This window comes from Oryctolagus cuniculus, chromosome 5, assembly GCF_051225735.1.
Source record: "Oryctolagus cuniculus isolate XC-2025 breed Fujian yellow rabbit chromosome 5, ASM5122573v1, whole genome shotgun sequence".
Taxonomy (NCBI): Eukaryota; Metazoa; Chordata; class Mammalia; order Lagomorpha; family Leporidae; genus Oryctolagus; species Oryctolagus cuniculus.
In genome coordinates this window covers 88,019,907-88,034,451 of record NC_142871.1, presented here as the reverse complement: position 1 = coordinate 88,034,451, position 14,545 = coordinate 88,019,907, and the positions used below count along the sequence as shown (strand labels likewise).

The following is a 14,545-nucleotide window of genomic DNA, read 5'->3' as shown; positions in this document are numbered from 1 at the left end:
CTTCCCACTACAAATTTCCTTGTACTAAGAAAATCTCCTTTGATATTTATGAAATATCAGTGTCAAATATATATCTACATAAACACATGCACATATTTGCTAAGCATGTATTTAGCTGACCCCCCCCCCCCATACTGCTCTCTATTAAAATAACAACTTTAATATATGTACATGAAAAAGAGTAAAAAATATCAACTTAAGTGATTTCTTAATTTTGTGCAGGGATACTAGAAAAGGAAATTTTATTCTGTTTGGGTCAAATTTTATATTTAAACAAATGATTCCTGAGTTTCACATGCACAAACTCTTTATGCTCACAAACTGTCTTTATATTATACTAGAAACTAGAAACTATTCAGTTAGGGTCTCAAATACTTAAAAAAATTGATCTATCAACTTTTACCAGATTCAGTAGTAGAAATGTTTTTTGAAGACTCTTCATTTTCTTGAGAATGATCTTTCACTGAGCCCTTGATATTTCCCACTGTGTTACATCCAGTTTTTTGCTCATCTGCATCCCCCAATGAATGGGCTATGTGAGAGTAAGCCTGACGCAAGGCTTCAATGTCACTATTGCTTTGTCCGTAAGAAATACCTGCTGAAATAAATGGCATCCCCAGTTATAATCACATCACAAATACAAAACACTAACATCATCAGTATGTTGGGAATGGTAAACAGGGCTGAAGGAAGGTTAATAAAAGTAGAGTTAACTACAGACGTAGGTAATTTGTACCTACCTATAGTCTATTCGCATTAAATCACAGCAGATTCAATAACCTTTCTAGCATAAAATCTGACTTCACTAATTATTGTCCTCTCTTCCTACTATTTTTAATCAACCCCTCTCATTGTTTAAAAGTAGTCCTAAATTTCCCAAACTGACAAATTCCTTTGAAGGATTCTACCCCTCCCTTATCACTATCATTCTCTTACTCTCTCTGCTTCCCTGTACCACCAAGCATCTTGTAATCTGCATATTTTCTTCAACTGTAATTCATTCCTCCCAACTTTGTAACTGGTTAAGTTTTCCAATATTCTACTAAAGCCACTATAATCAAACGCAATTTCCTAATGGCCAAATCCATCACCTCTTCAACATTTTGAGTCATCTATCGCTTCTGTTATCCCTGCTTTTTCTTCTTATTCCCACCACTCTGAGACTACTTTTTCATCTCTTATGGTCAACAGCTCATTTCAGGGCTCTAGTTTTAGGCTTCTTTCTTAATCCTTATACTTAGTTTTGGCATGGGGTGGAGGGGTGGTGGTGAGGATGGCTAATTTCATCAAGAACTTGGCTTGATCAGAAGTGCACACCTTGGGGCTGGCACCATGGTGCAGCAGGTTAATCCTCAGCCTGCGGTGCCAGCATCAAATGTGGGCACCGGTTCTGCTCCTGGCTGCTCCTCTTCCCATCCAGCTCTCTGCTATGGCCTGGGAAAGCAGTATAAGACAGCCCAGGTGCTTGGGCCCCTGCACCCATGTGGGAGACCAGGAGGAAGCTCCTAGCTCCTGGCTCCTGGCTTTGGATCAGAGCAGCTCCAGTTGTTGTGGCTATTTGGGAAGTGAACCAACGGAAGGAAGACCTTTCTCTCTGTCTCTTCCTTTCACTGTCTGTAACCCTACCTCTCAAATAAAAAAAAAAAAAGTGGAACACATGACACCCTCAAAGGAACACAACCAACTTATCTTGGGTTAAGGAGCTAAAATCAATTCCTACAGAAAGGAAAGTCTCTAACAAATGGCGCTGGGAAAACTGGATCTCCACAAGCAGAAGTATGAAGCAACACCCCTACCTTACACCTTCACAAAAATCCACTCAAAATGAATCAAAGACCTAAATCTATGATCAGATACCATCAAATTATTAGAGAACATTGGGGAAATCCTCTGCAAGTCATTGACATAGGCAAAGATTTCCTGGAAAAGACCCCAGAAGCACAGGTAATCAAAGCTCAAATTCACAAATGGGATTATATCAAAGTGAGAAACTTCTGCACTGCAAAGGAAACACTCAGCAGAGTGAAGAAACAATTGACATAGCAGAAGAAATTATTAGTAAACTATGCAATTGATAATGCATTAATATCCAGAATATACAAAGAGTGAAGAAACTCAACAACAACAAAACAAATAATCCAGTTAAGAAATGGGCAAAGGACTTAAACAGACATTTTTCCAAAGAGGAAATCCAAATGGCCAACAGGCATATGAAAAAATGTTCAGGATCACTAGCTATCAGGGAAGTGCAAAGCAAAACCACAATGAGGTTTTACCTCACTTCAGTTAGAATGGTTTTCACACAGAAATCAATAAACAACAAGTGCTGGAGAGGACGTGGGGAAAAAGGTACTCTGGGCCACTGTTGCTGAGACTGTAAACTGGTACAGCCACTGTGGAAGACAGTATGGAGATACCTCAGAAATCTGAATATAGTCCTAGCATATGACCCAGCCATTCCACTCCTGAGAATTTATCTAAAGCAAATGAAATTCACATATGAAAGAGTTATCTGTACCCCCATGTTTATTGCAGCTCAACTCACAATAGCTAAGATATGGAATCAACCCAAATGTCCATCAACTGAAGACTGCATAAAGAAATTGCAGGATATGAGCCCTTAAGGCATGCAGATCCGGCTGAAAAGCCCATGAGAGTATTTCAGGCATTCAGGCATGGAAAGCCAAGACACTCTGGGGGAAAAAAAGAAAAACCTAAATGAAAGATCTCAGCAAGTGAGATCCCAGTGGAAAGAACGGGTCATCAAAGAAGGAGGTACCTTTCTCTGAAGGGAGGAGAGAACTTCCACTTTGACCATGGCCTTGTCTAAATATGATCAGAGTCAGTGAACTCAGGGGGCTTCCATAGCCTTGGCAGCTCATGACAAGAGCCTAGGGTGATTACTGATGCCATAAACAAGAGTGTCAATTGGTTAAGTCAACAACAGGAGTCACTGTGCACTTACTCCTCATGTAGCATCTTTGTCCTTAGTGTGCTGTACATTGAGATTTAATGCTATAACTAGTACTCAAACAGTATTTTTCACTTTGTGTTTCTATGGGGGTGCAAACTGTTGAAATCTTTACTTACTGTATGCTAAACTGATCTTCTGTATATAAAGAGAAACGAAAATGAATCTTGGTGTGAATGGAAGGGGAGAGGGAGTGGGAAAAGGGAGGGTTGTGGGTGGGAGGGAAGTTATGGGGGGGAAGCCATTGTAATCCATAAGCTGTACTTTGGAAATTTATATTCATTAAATAAAAGTTAAAAAAAATAAATAAAAGAAATGGAAGAAACAGCAGCAGTGAGTGAGTCAGAGTTCTAAAATTCCTCTAAGAAGGCATGACCCTGTGACTGTCCAAAAGAAGAATAATGGCTAACTTACTCAAAAATACTGTGTATCTCAATTTCTTCTTCACTATTTTGTTGACATATCTATCTCCATAAAGTGTACAAAGAATTGTACTTACAATCGGAAAAAAATATTTTCATCTAATTAAATTGAGAGAGAGAGAGAAAGTGAGAGAGGTATTTCAATCTTACATCTGACTGTTTACTTATCAAATGCAGCTGGAGCTGTGTTAGGACAAAGCCTGGAATTCTGGAATGACATTCTAGTCTCTGAGTGGCAGGGACTAGTACTTAAGCCATTACCGGTTTTCTCCCAGGATGTTCATAAGCAAGAAGTTGGATCAGAAGTAGAGTAACCAGGGTTTGAACCAGACACTCTGATGTTGTACACGGAAATTGCAAGTGGTGGCTTAACTCACTGATCCATAATGTGCACCCATCCCTAGCTAACTTCATGAAGGCTCATTCCCTGTATTTACTTGACAGAGAGGGAACACGAATTGTGAAATTATTAAAAACTGTATTTAGATAGATGAGAAGATGTTGTCTTGGCAACAATGGTGCTGAGAAAACCCGTGAACTGTTCCCTAGTGTGTACCCTTATTGACACTCTACAGGATGCTTTCAGTTGATTGCACAGCAATGGTCTTCAAGGACTTTTTAAGTCTGTACATTGGAATTTTGAGCAAAATATTACAGTGTTTTATAATAATTTGAATTCAAGTCTTTAAATATTTATTTGGCAATTGTGCTAATCTAAAATATGCATGTAAAATATTGTCATTGTCACATATATTTTAAATAGGTATAACAAAATATTCATAGTATTTTAACTTGGAATAAATACAAAGAAAATATGTTAAAAAAAAAGAAATTGCAGGATATGTACACCATGGAATACTAAACAGCAGTATATAAAAAAAAAACCAGACCCTGTCATTTGCAACAAAATGAGTGCACTGGAAAACATTATACTTATTGAAATAAGCCAGTCCCTAAAAGACAAATACCATATGTTCTCTCTGATCTGTGGTAACTAACCGAGTACCTAAAAGGTAATGTACAGAAGTGAAGCTGACACTTGAGAAGCGATGACTTTTAACAGCCCTTGCCTTGACTGTTGAAGAATAGTTTAGGGTTTTGTCTTTTTTTTTTTCCATACTATTTGTTAAACTCTTTACTTGGTATAGGGTTAATCTTATGTGTATAAAGTTAATTGAAAATAGACCTTAGTAAAAAAATAAGAATGAGACTAGGAGAGGGAGGAGGAAGAAGTGTAGGAATGCATGTTGGAGGGAGGGTAGTGTGGGAAGCTAAATTTGTATTTATGAAATGCATAAAGTTTGTATATCTTAAAGAAAAAGTTTCTGGATTAAAAAAATGGATAAAAAGAAAAATAAAAAAGCTTGGCTTTAACTTCACTTTTGCTTGTGGCTCCCAAACCTTTCTCTTTTGTATCTCTTTTCTTAACACAATCTCACTAACATATATTAGGATTGTCCTCTATGAAAATCACATCTAAAATATCCCCAACTGAATTTGGGGATGTAAAACATATTCCCACAAAAACTTATTCTATCATCAGTATTCCATATTTTATCTAGTGGTATCACTATTTACTCCATCACCCAAAACAGGAACTGTGACGTCATCATTCACTCTTCCTTCCCTATTAACCTTCTCTTCTCACCAGATGACCAATTCTACCAAAAAAGAATGACAGAACTAATGACAATAAAGAGCTCAAATTTTTGTAAATAATCTCTTAATCAAATTGTATCTTCTATCACTAATGGTGGATTTTTTAAAAATTAAAAATTATTTGTAGCAAAGTGGAAGCCAAGAAGGGAAATACAATGACAAATTTATTATTGAGACTCATGATTAATTAATGCATGCTAAAAAGAAAATAGTAAAATATGTATTGCCTCATCTTCCTGCTTTCATAGAGCAATACTACCATCCTATAACTACTCCAGTCATGCATCCAGGATACAAAATGACACGTGGCCATGAGACAAATGAAAGTAGTGAAAAGTTAGATCTGGCCTGGTGCTGGGAAAAACCTTATTTTTATATTTACTAACAGTTTAACAAAATACAAAAAATTCCTAAATCATATGATTAACTAAAGGCAATCTCTGAGCCTGCTTAGACACAGTAAAACAAAACAAGTCACTGAATATTTCAGTTCTTAAACCAAGTTCAAATCATCATTTGAAATCTGCAAGTGTATTTTTGAAATCCTAGGTAAATGAAATAACCTACAAACATTGTTTATTCTGTATGCCTTCAGATTCTTTTCTACAGCTTGGCTTATATAAATAATGATGACAACAACCATAGAGTAGCTACTGCTTAATGAGTTTTCATAATGTACCAGGAAATACACATTATCTCAGTTGATCATCAGAAGTTTTATTTTTAAAGAGGAAACAGGCTTAGAGGCACATGGCGGCAGGGCTGCGAATATGAATACAAGTCTACATGGCAGTAACTTCATGCTCTACTACCTTCCAGTCGTCAACTAATCAAGCTATTTCAGAGTTAAGAACATTTAAGAAAAAAGGACAGCAAACTAACTTCATAACTGTTTGGATCATCTTAATATGATTATCTTCTTACAATTTTTACTTTTAGCAATATATTTTTACTTGAATTTTTAAAAAATTTGAGAGGCAGGGACAAAGACTGATACACAGAGACAGTGGGGGAGACAGAAATAGAGAACTCCCATTTGCTTATTTTTTTCCTAAGTGGCTGCCATGGCCAGGGCTGGGCCCTGATGCCAGAGCTGAGAGTCAAACTCAATCCAGATCTCCCATGTGGGTGCCAGAGGTCAAAATACTTGAGCAACCACCTGCTGTTTCCCAAACTCTGCCTTGGTAGGAATTTGAAATGCAATTCAGAGCCAGAAATCAAACCCAGGCACTCTAATACAAGAGGCACAAACACCTGTCCTGTGAGTCTTTCTTATAGTCTACAGCGTTAGTTTTCATACTGTGATCAATAAAGTAGCAATTTTTCAAAGAAAATAATGGGTTCCACAAATATTTGATTGGAATCCCATTTTAAATTATGCTTTAAAACAGTATAATAGAACCTAGTCTGCGCACTAGAATATGCCATTTATGTAACTCTAATATTTTGAAGATATTATGTAATTACAGTATTTTTATAACTTTTGCCTTCTATTTAACTTGTTTCCATGCATGTCAGAATAAAATTTCTCTGGCCATTCTGCATACATGGAACTTCCCATAGCATACTGATAACTAGAAAAGTTGTAGCTCAACAATGGTCTTTTGAAACAACTCATGTCTGAATACTGAAAACTAGAAGTGGAGGACGATCACAGCACCTTTATGACATGACATGGTTACTTAAACAGTGGTACAGCTAGCTGAGGGACATGGGCTCTGGATATGCTTTCATCAAGGCAGAGCAATCCTTCTGGGTGACAGCAAATAAGCAATTAATATGTCTTGTGGGAAAATTCTTATACATAGCTTTAACTTTTTGACTTGTGTACTTATGTTTTAAAATGGAAGGGGATGAAACAGAGGTAACTCTCAGAAGGAAAGTAACTAGAAACAAAAGATCTGAAAGAAATTTGCTGTTTGACTCTTATTTTTTGATCTGGTTGTTTATCTGTGTATTTAATAACTGAATTATATGTGTGTATTTAATAACTGAAAACTTATTAAGCTGCACTTTTCTATAGCTATATTTTGATAAAAAGTAAGAATAAAAAAATAAAATGCAAGCTAATGTTTATAGTTGGTTAGTGATTTCATCTTTATTTCCAAGTGTCTGAATTGGTATAGTTGACCAGTATCATGAGATGCAAAAGTAAGCTGATTAAAACATTTTAATTTGCAATTGTTAATGTGGTAAGATTATTGCTATACAACAAAACAAAATACAGAGTGGAAGGCTGATGGTGATAAAAGAATGTTAACATATGTCTATAGATCCTAATTTCAAAATTTTCAAAAAAACCTCTATTTTCATTAATTTTTAAAACATTTATATTTTATTCTTTAACCACATAACTTTTTAGTATCATTTCCACATTAACAATATTTTTATTTATTTTAATTCTCCTTGAAAGGCAGAGAGAGAAAGAGAGAGAGAGAGAGAGAGAGAGAGAGAAAGAGAAAGAGACAGACAGGGATCTTGCATTCCCCTGGTTCACTCCCCAAATGCCTGAAATAACAAGGGCAGGGCCAGGCTGGAGCCAAGAGCCCAGAATTCTTCTCTTGATATCTGGCAGGGACACAAGTACTTGAGTTGTCATCTCCTGCCTCCCAGGGTGCGCACCAGCAGCAAGCTGCATCTGAACAGGAAGAGCCAGGCAGTTCCATATAGGATGTAAGCAGCCCAGGCAATAAATTAACCACTGTGCAAAATGTCTGCCCTCATTAATTTTATAGATAGATGTCACAACTGAGAGCTTACAAATTTATACTGATAAAAATAGCATGTTTACTTCTATATAATGTTCTATATAAGATTTTAATTGGATAAAGTTTCCACTGTTTTAACAAAGTAGTTTATCAAAGACCTTTATAAGCTCTGGCATAGCCTCACTAGTCTTTGGTGTTTCAGAACTGTGGCAGCTAATCTAATGTCTTCCTAAAGAGAAGGAAAGCTCTCTTCGGTCTTATGGAAAAGAACATAAGGCCAAAGTCTCATTTCTTCTAAAAGGCAAAATTAACTGAATTCTGTGGAGAGGCACAGTATTACATAGGTAAATTGTTAATATTTACCTACAGTGCTATACTTTCGCATCAATAGCATTTACTCATTTATTAATATGTGTGTATTTTAACATCACTTGACTTGACCTATTAGCATTAAGTGCCACCATTAGTGAGTTCTGGTTATTTAAATTGTTAAAGATGGTAGAAAATGTGAAATATAAAGTTTTACGGTCAGTGCAGTTACTTTATATACCTCACTAGAAATGAAGTCAATGGATTACAAAGTATTCTAAAGAACAGCAATTTTTCAAATATGTTTACCCGTTTCTGTCATTTCTTTATCAATCATTCCCTGTAGGGTTTTTGACTTAGCTGCTGCTTTATCCTGTTCATCCAGGTTGACGTCTTCAACAGAGTCTAATGAATCAAGAAGTACAACTGAAAGAATATATAAGAAAAAAAATATAAGGACTGTAAGTAATTTGTGTAGTTTCTTTCTCACATACAATGTCTACATACAATCAGTATTTAATCTTGTGTATGTATATGTATATATTAAAACAAGCATGATTTAGGTATATAAGTGGTCTTCAAAATCCTCATTATATTTTAATTCCATTTGTCCACAAGCTTTCTGAAGCCCTCTCAAATATAAAAAGTGTGATTTTCTTGTTATGTACAAGAGAGTAAGTTAACATGAACACACCTACCTGTGCTTTCAAACAGTCTAATAAGAACAACAAAAAAAATTCTCAAGTGTAACAGGATTCTTGATAGGCAGAAGGAATACATTATTGAGAAAAGCAATAAAGTTTAATTCCTTAGAGATAGTTAAAAACAAAGTAATTTATTCAGAGTTATTGAGATAAAATTTTCTGAATAGACTAATTTTTGCTACCAAAAATATATAAATATACATAATATTTACCATTAGCCAGCATACCGGTTTTCTCTTCTTCCTAAGGTAAAAGAAAATTATTTCATGTTTTAAGACCAAAATCACATCAAATGACCACAAGGCAAATTCTGTTGTGAAGAGATCAAGAAGTTATGCTTTCTAGGTTTTCGTCACCATTTTCATTTATTAACAGTATGTCAAAACTATAGTTCTGAGAAAACTTTTAAAAGTCTCTTCCAAACTTTGGCAATTACCAAAACTAATTTAGGCTTTTAAAAGCCTCTCTTAAATTGTTTAGGTACCTACCATCTGCTCACTGACCTTGCTCAAACTTTCTGTTTTTAACTTCAACATAACAGAGCTTCTTCACATGAGTCCTGTAATTATTTCATCATCAGTTTTTCCTTGTTAAAAATAACCAAATATACCTTATACTTATTGTTCCATCCACATTTCAAGACAGATTTTAGGAGGGCAAGCCATCAAACAGCAAGACGGGTGAAGCTCTTCAATACTGCAGGTGCCCTTAGAACAGGGGTAGGGAATGTCTAGCCTGCAGACTGTCTAAGGAGTGTGAAATCCTGCCAACGCTACCACAGGCAGGGCTCAAAATTCAATAAACATACAGCAGGCTAATTTTTAAGCTGATAATTTCATATGGCCCACAAATGATGTTATAAATACCTAAATGGTCAATGGCAGAGAAAACGTTCCCCACCTCTGCCTTAGAATAACTTCTAATTAGTGTCTCCACATTCCTCACAAGCCTATGAAGTGTGCAGGGTCCTCCCATAATAACAAAGCTATAGGAGCCTGTGTTGTGGTGTAGCAGGTTAAACCGCCACCTGCAGTGTCAGCATTCCATGTGAGTGCCAGTTCAAATCCCAGCTTGCTCCACTTCTGATCCAGCTCCCTGCTAATGTGCCTGGCAAAGCAGTGCAAAATGGCCCAAGTCCTTCGGCTCCTGCATCCACGTGGAAGAGCTGGAAGAAGCTCCTGGCTCTTGGCTTCAAACTGGCCCAACTCCAGCCATCATGGCCATTTGGGGAGTGAACCAGCAGATGAAGTACTTTCTCTTTCTGTAACTCTGCCTTTCAAGTAAAATCAATAAATCTTAAAAAATGACAAAGCTGTAAGTCTTTCCTGTTTCGAGTCTTACCCAGACTTTTCTTTGTGAGGCTTCTACATTTGGGCTGAAATATTTTAGTACAGGGGACATTTTCTTAATATACTGTACCATCATGCATTATTAATTTTCTCAAAGAATATTGTAATTGCCATATTTCATGTATAAATCACATGACACAGAGAGACAGCAACCCAAAACAAAGTATCAAGTTTAAAATTAAAGAGTATTTACATATACCTGAAAAATATTTCACTCTTTATTTAGAGGCTATGAGTTTTACACATATTCAAAACATCTAGTCCTAATATGCAATCCCAAGAGACTGTGTACACAACAAGACCAAAATAACAACAGAAATCGTCTTATAACTACTATTAGAAAGCTTCACAGATAAGTTCTGTATGATAGGTTATATACTACATAGTCCTATAGCTCTGAACAAGCCTTGGTAACAACTGGCAAATGAGAGAATTAGAGCAGAGCACTGCTGAATGTGAAAGGAATAATATAATTCCTAATCTTAGCCAACTAAGTTTTAATTTTTTAATTTTTCTTGACAGGTAGAGTTATAGACAGAGAGAGAAAGAGAGACAGACAGAGAAAAAGGTCTTCCTTTTTCCGTTGGTTCACCCCCTCAAATGGCTGCAACGGCCAGCGCTGCGCCGATCCAAAGCCAGGAGCCAGGTGCTTCCTCCTGGTCTCTCATGTGGGTGCAGGGCCCAAGGACCTGGGCCACAGCAGAGAGCTGGACTGGAAGAGGAGCAGCCGGGACTAGAACCCGGCACCCATATGGGATTATAGCACCACAGGCGAAGGATTAACCAAGTGAGCCATGGCACCGGCTCCCAGCCAACTAAGTCTTAAACCCTACTAAGGGAAATTTATTGTACTTTACAATGAAAATTCCTGTCACAGAAACCTGTAATATACCTATTAAAATGTAGTTTTGGAAATTTAATTTTCAATTCCTGAAGCTTAACTAAGAGAAATCCTTTGCCAAACGCAATCCCTTACAGAATCAATTGTCAGAGTTTCAGCTGACATCTCAGTTAAGAAAATGCACACCTGAGTGTGTAGACTCCTAAGTTGACAGCAAAGAGCAAGACTATGAAGAACTTTGTATTCTGAGCTCCTCAAATGGCAAGTTAGCCAGGTTGATGGAAGAAGTTGTCAAACTGTTAAACACATAATTGGGGGCCGGTGCTGTGGCCTAGGAGGCTAAGCCTCTACCTGAGACGCCGTCATCCCAAATGGACATCATTTCGTGCCCTACTCTGGTGGTTGTGGCCATTTGAGGACTGAACCAGAGGATGGAAGACCTCTTTGTCACTCCTTCTCTCTGTAACTCTTTCTCAAATGAACTCTCAAATAAATAAATACAATCTTAAAAACATACATAATTGATAATGTACCTGTTTGGGTACATATATTTTTTCTGATTTGGGATTTTCTTCAGAATGAATCTCTTCATCTTTGGTAGTCAAAGCTGCATCAATATCCTCAGCATCATCAAAATCATCACTGTAATTTTCTGAATAAAATAATTTTTTATCAGAGGAAATGCATTTTTTTCTGAAAATAACTAAAATACATATCAAATTTGTCTGAAATTTACATGAATATATAACAATCAATTTTGTAAATTACTGATTCTGAAATAATGTGAAAATGCAATTATGAGAAGTCAGGTAGAATGTACCATACATTTTCATATATTAATCATAAAATACAATTTAAATGTTTTATGTAAGTTTTACAAGTTCCATGCATTTCATATATACAGATTTAGGAAAATAGTGACACTCCCCCCTCCACCCTCCCTCCTACCCATGTTCCTACCCTTCTTCCTCTTCTCTCTCCCATTCCCATTCTTAATTTTTACAAAGATTTACTTTCAGTTTACTTAATGAAGGTAAAATTAACCCTATTCTAAGTAAAGGAGTTCAACAAATAGTATGAAGGAAAACAAAAACAAAAACACTGTCTCTTAACAGAAGAGACAAGGGCTGTAAACAATCACTGAATCTCAAAATATCTATTTCACTCCAAAATAATTTTTAAAAGTACAAGAATCACACTGTCACATAAGTCAAATTTCAAGGAAAGACTGAGTTTCAAAGGAAGGAGTCTGCAGAAGAATAATTTATTGAAATATTAACATAAAAATAACTTCAGAGAATTTTTCTTGAGATTTAATGTTAGTATGCAATCTTATTTTTATTTCATTGTCTGTAGTTTCAAATAGTTCTAAGCGTTTTATATTTTTAGTCTTTATTATGATCAACTAAACATTTCTAGAACTGTCCAAAATATTTTATATGAAATTTAAAATGAAATTTCAGTATTTCTGTTAAAACAAAAATCTGGGGCTGGCACTGTGACACAGTGGGTAAACCAGTCTCAGCAAATTCAAAAAGACAGAAATCATACCAAGCATCTTCTCAAACAACTATTGAATGAAGCTGGAAATCAACAACTCAGGAATCTCTAGAGCATATGCAAACACATGAAAACTGAACAACAGTCCAGATTCCTGGACACATACAACCTACATAAATTGAACCAGGAAGACATAGAAAACCTAAACAGACCCATAACTGAGACAGAAATTGAAACAGTAATAAAGGCCCTCCCAACAAAGAAAAGCCCAGGACTAGATGGATTCACTGCTGAATTCCTCCAGACATTTAAAGAAGAACTCCAATTCTTCTCAAGTTACTCAAAAACAATTTAAACAGAGGGAATCCTCCTAAATTCTTTCTATGAAGCCAGCATCACCTAATTCCTAAGGTGGAAAAAGATGCAGCATTGAAAGAAAATTACAGACCAATATCCCTGATGAACATAGATGCAAAAATCCTCAATAAAATTCTCGCCAATAGAATGCAACAACACATCAGAAAGATCATCCACGCAGACCAAGTGGGATTGATCCCTGGTATGTAGGGTTGGTTCAATGTTCGCAAAACAATCAACATGATACACCACATTAACAGACTGCAGAAGAAAAACCATATGATTATCTCAATAGACGCAGAGAAAGCATTTGATAAAATACAACACCCGTTCATGATGAAAACGCTAAGAACACTGGGTATGGAAGGAACATTCCTCAATATAATCAAAGCAATTTATGAAAAACCCACGGCCAACATCCTATTGAATGGGGGAAAAGTTGGAAGCATTTCCACTGAAATCTGATACCAGACAGGGACGCCCATTAATACCACTTCTATTCAATATAGTTCAGGAAGATTTAGCCAGAGCTATTAGGCAAGAAAAAGAAATTAAAGGGATACAAGTTGGGAAGGAAGAACTCAAACTATCCCTCTTTGCAGATGATATGATTTTTTTATTTAGGGGATCCAAAGAACTCTACTAAGAGACTATTGGAACTCATAGATTTTTGACAAAGTAGCAGGATATAAAGTCAATGCACAAAAATCAACAGCCTTTGTATACACAGGCAATGCCATGGCTGAGAAAGAACTGCTAAGATCAATCCCATTCACAATAGCTACAAAATCAATCAAATACCTTGGAATAAACTTAACCAAGGACGTTAAAGATCTCTACGATGAAAATTACATAACCTTAAAGAAAGGAATAGAAGAGGATACCAAGAAATGGAAAAATCTTCCATGCTCATGGATTGGAAGAATCAGTATCATCAAAATGTCCATTCTCCCAAAAGCAATTTACAGATTCACTGCAATACCAATCAAAATACCGAAGACATCTTCTCAGATCTGGAAAAAATGGTGCTGAAATTTATATGGAGACACAAGAGACCTCGAAGAGCTAAAGCAATCTTGTACAACAAAAACAAAGCCGGAGGCATCACAATACCAGACTTCAGGACATACTACAGGGCAGTTGTAATCAAAACAGCATGGTACTGGTACAGAAACAGATGGATAGACCAATGGAACAGAATAGAAACACCAGAAATCAATCCAAACATCTACAGCCAACTTATATTTGATCAAGGATCCAAAACCAATCCCTGGAGTAAGGGCAGTCTATTCAATAAATGGTGCTGGGAAAACTGGATTTCCACATGCAAAAGCAGGAAGCAAGACCCCTACCTTTCACCTTACACAAACATCCACTCAACATGGACTAAAGACTTAAATCTACAACCTGACACCATCAATTTATTAGAGAGCATTGGAGAAACCCTGCAAGATATAGGTACCAGGAAAGACTTCCTAGAAAAGACCCCAGAGGCACAGGCAGTCAAAGCCAGAACTAACATTTGGGATTGCATCAAATTGAGAAGTTTCTGTACTGCAAAAGAAACAGTCAGGAAAGTGAAGAGGCAACCTACAGAATGGGAAAAAATATTTGCAAACTATGCAACTGATAAAGGGCTGATAACCAGAGTCTACAAAGAAATCAAGAAACTCCACAACAACAAAACAAACAACCCACTTAAGAGATGGGCCAAGGACCTCAATA

The 14,545-nt window shown here is 36.4% G+C and overlaps 1 protein-coding gene across 9 annotated transcripts in view; it reads right to left on the bottom strand.

Moving 5' to 3' along the window:
- Window positions 1-14,545, bottom strand: part of CEP162 (centrosomal protein 162) — a 90,464-nt gene that overhangs the window by 53,464 nt on the left and 22,455 nt on the right. For 8 of the 9 annotated variants that reach the window (XR_016233891.1, XM_008263166.5, XM_051854513.3 and 5 more), the window contains exons 7-10: window positions 11,497-11,615; window positions 8,986-9,016; window positions 8,379-8,495; window positions 404-598 (exon numbers count right to left, since the gene is read on the bottom strand). Coding sequence is in view for 8 of the 9 variants with exons in the window: in XM_008263166.5 (XP_008261388.3) it covers window positions 404-598; window positions 8,379-8,495; window positions 8,986-9,016; window positions 11,497-11,615 (462 nt within the window). In the remaining variant the exon portion in view is untranslated. The remainder of the gene's footprint in view (window positions 1-403; window positions 599-8,378; window positions 8,496-8,985; window positions 9,017-11,496; window positions 11,616-14,545) is intronic. The other variant, XM_002714457.6, reaches the window with a different exon arrangement.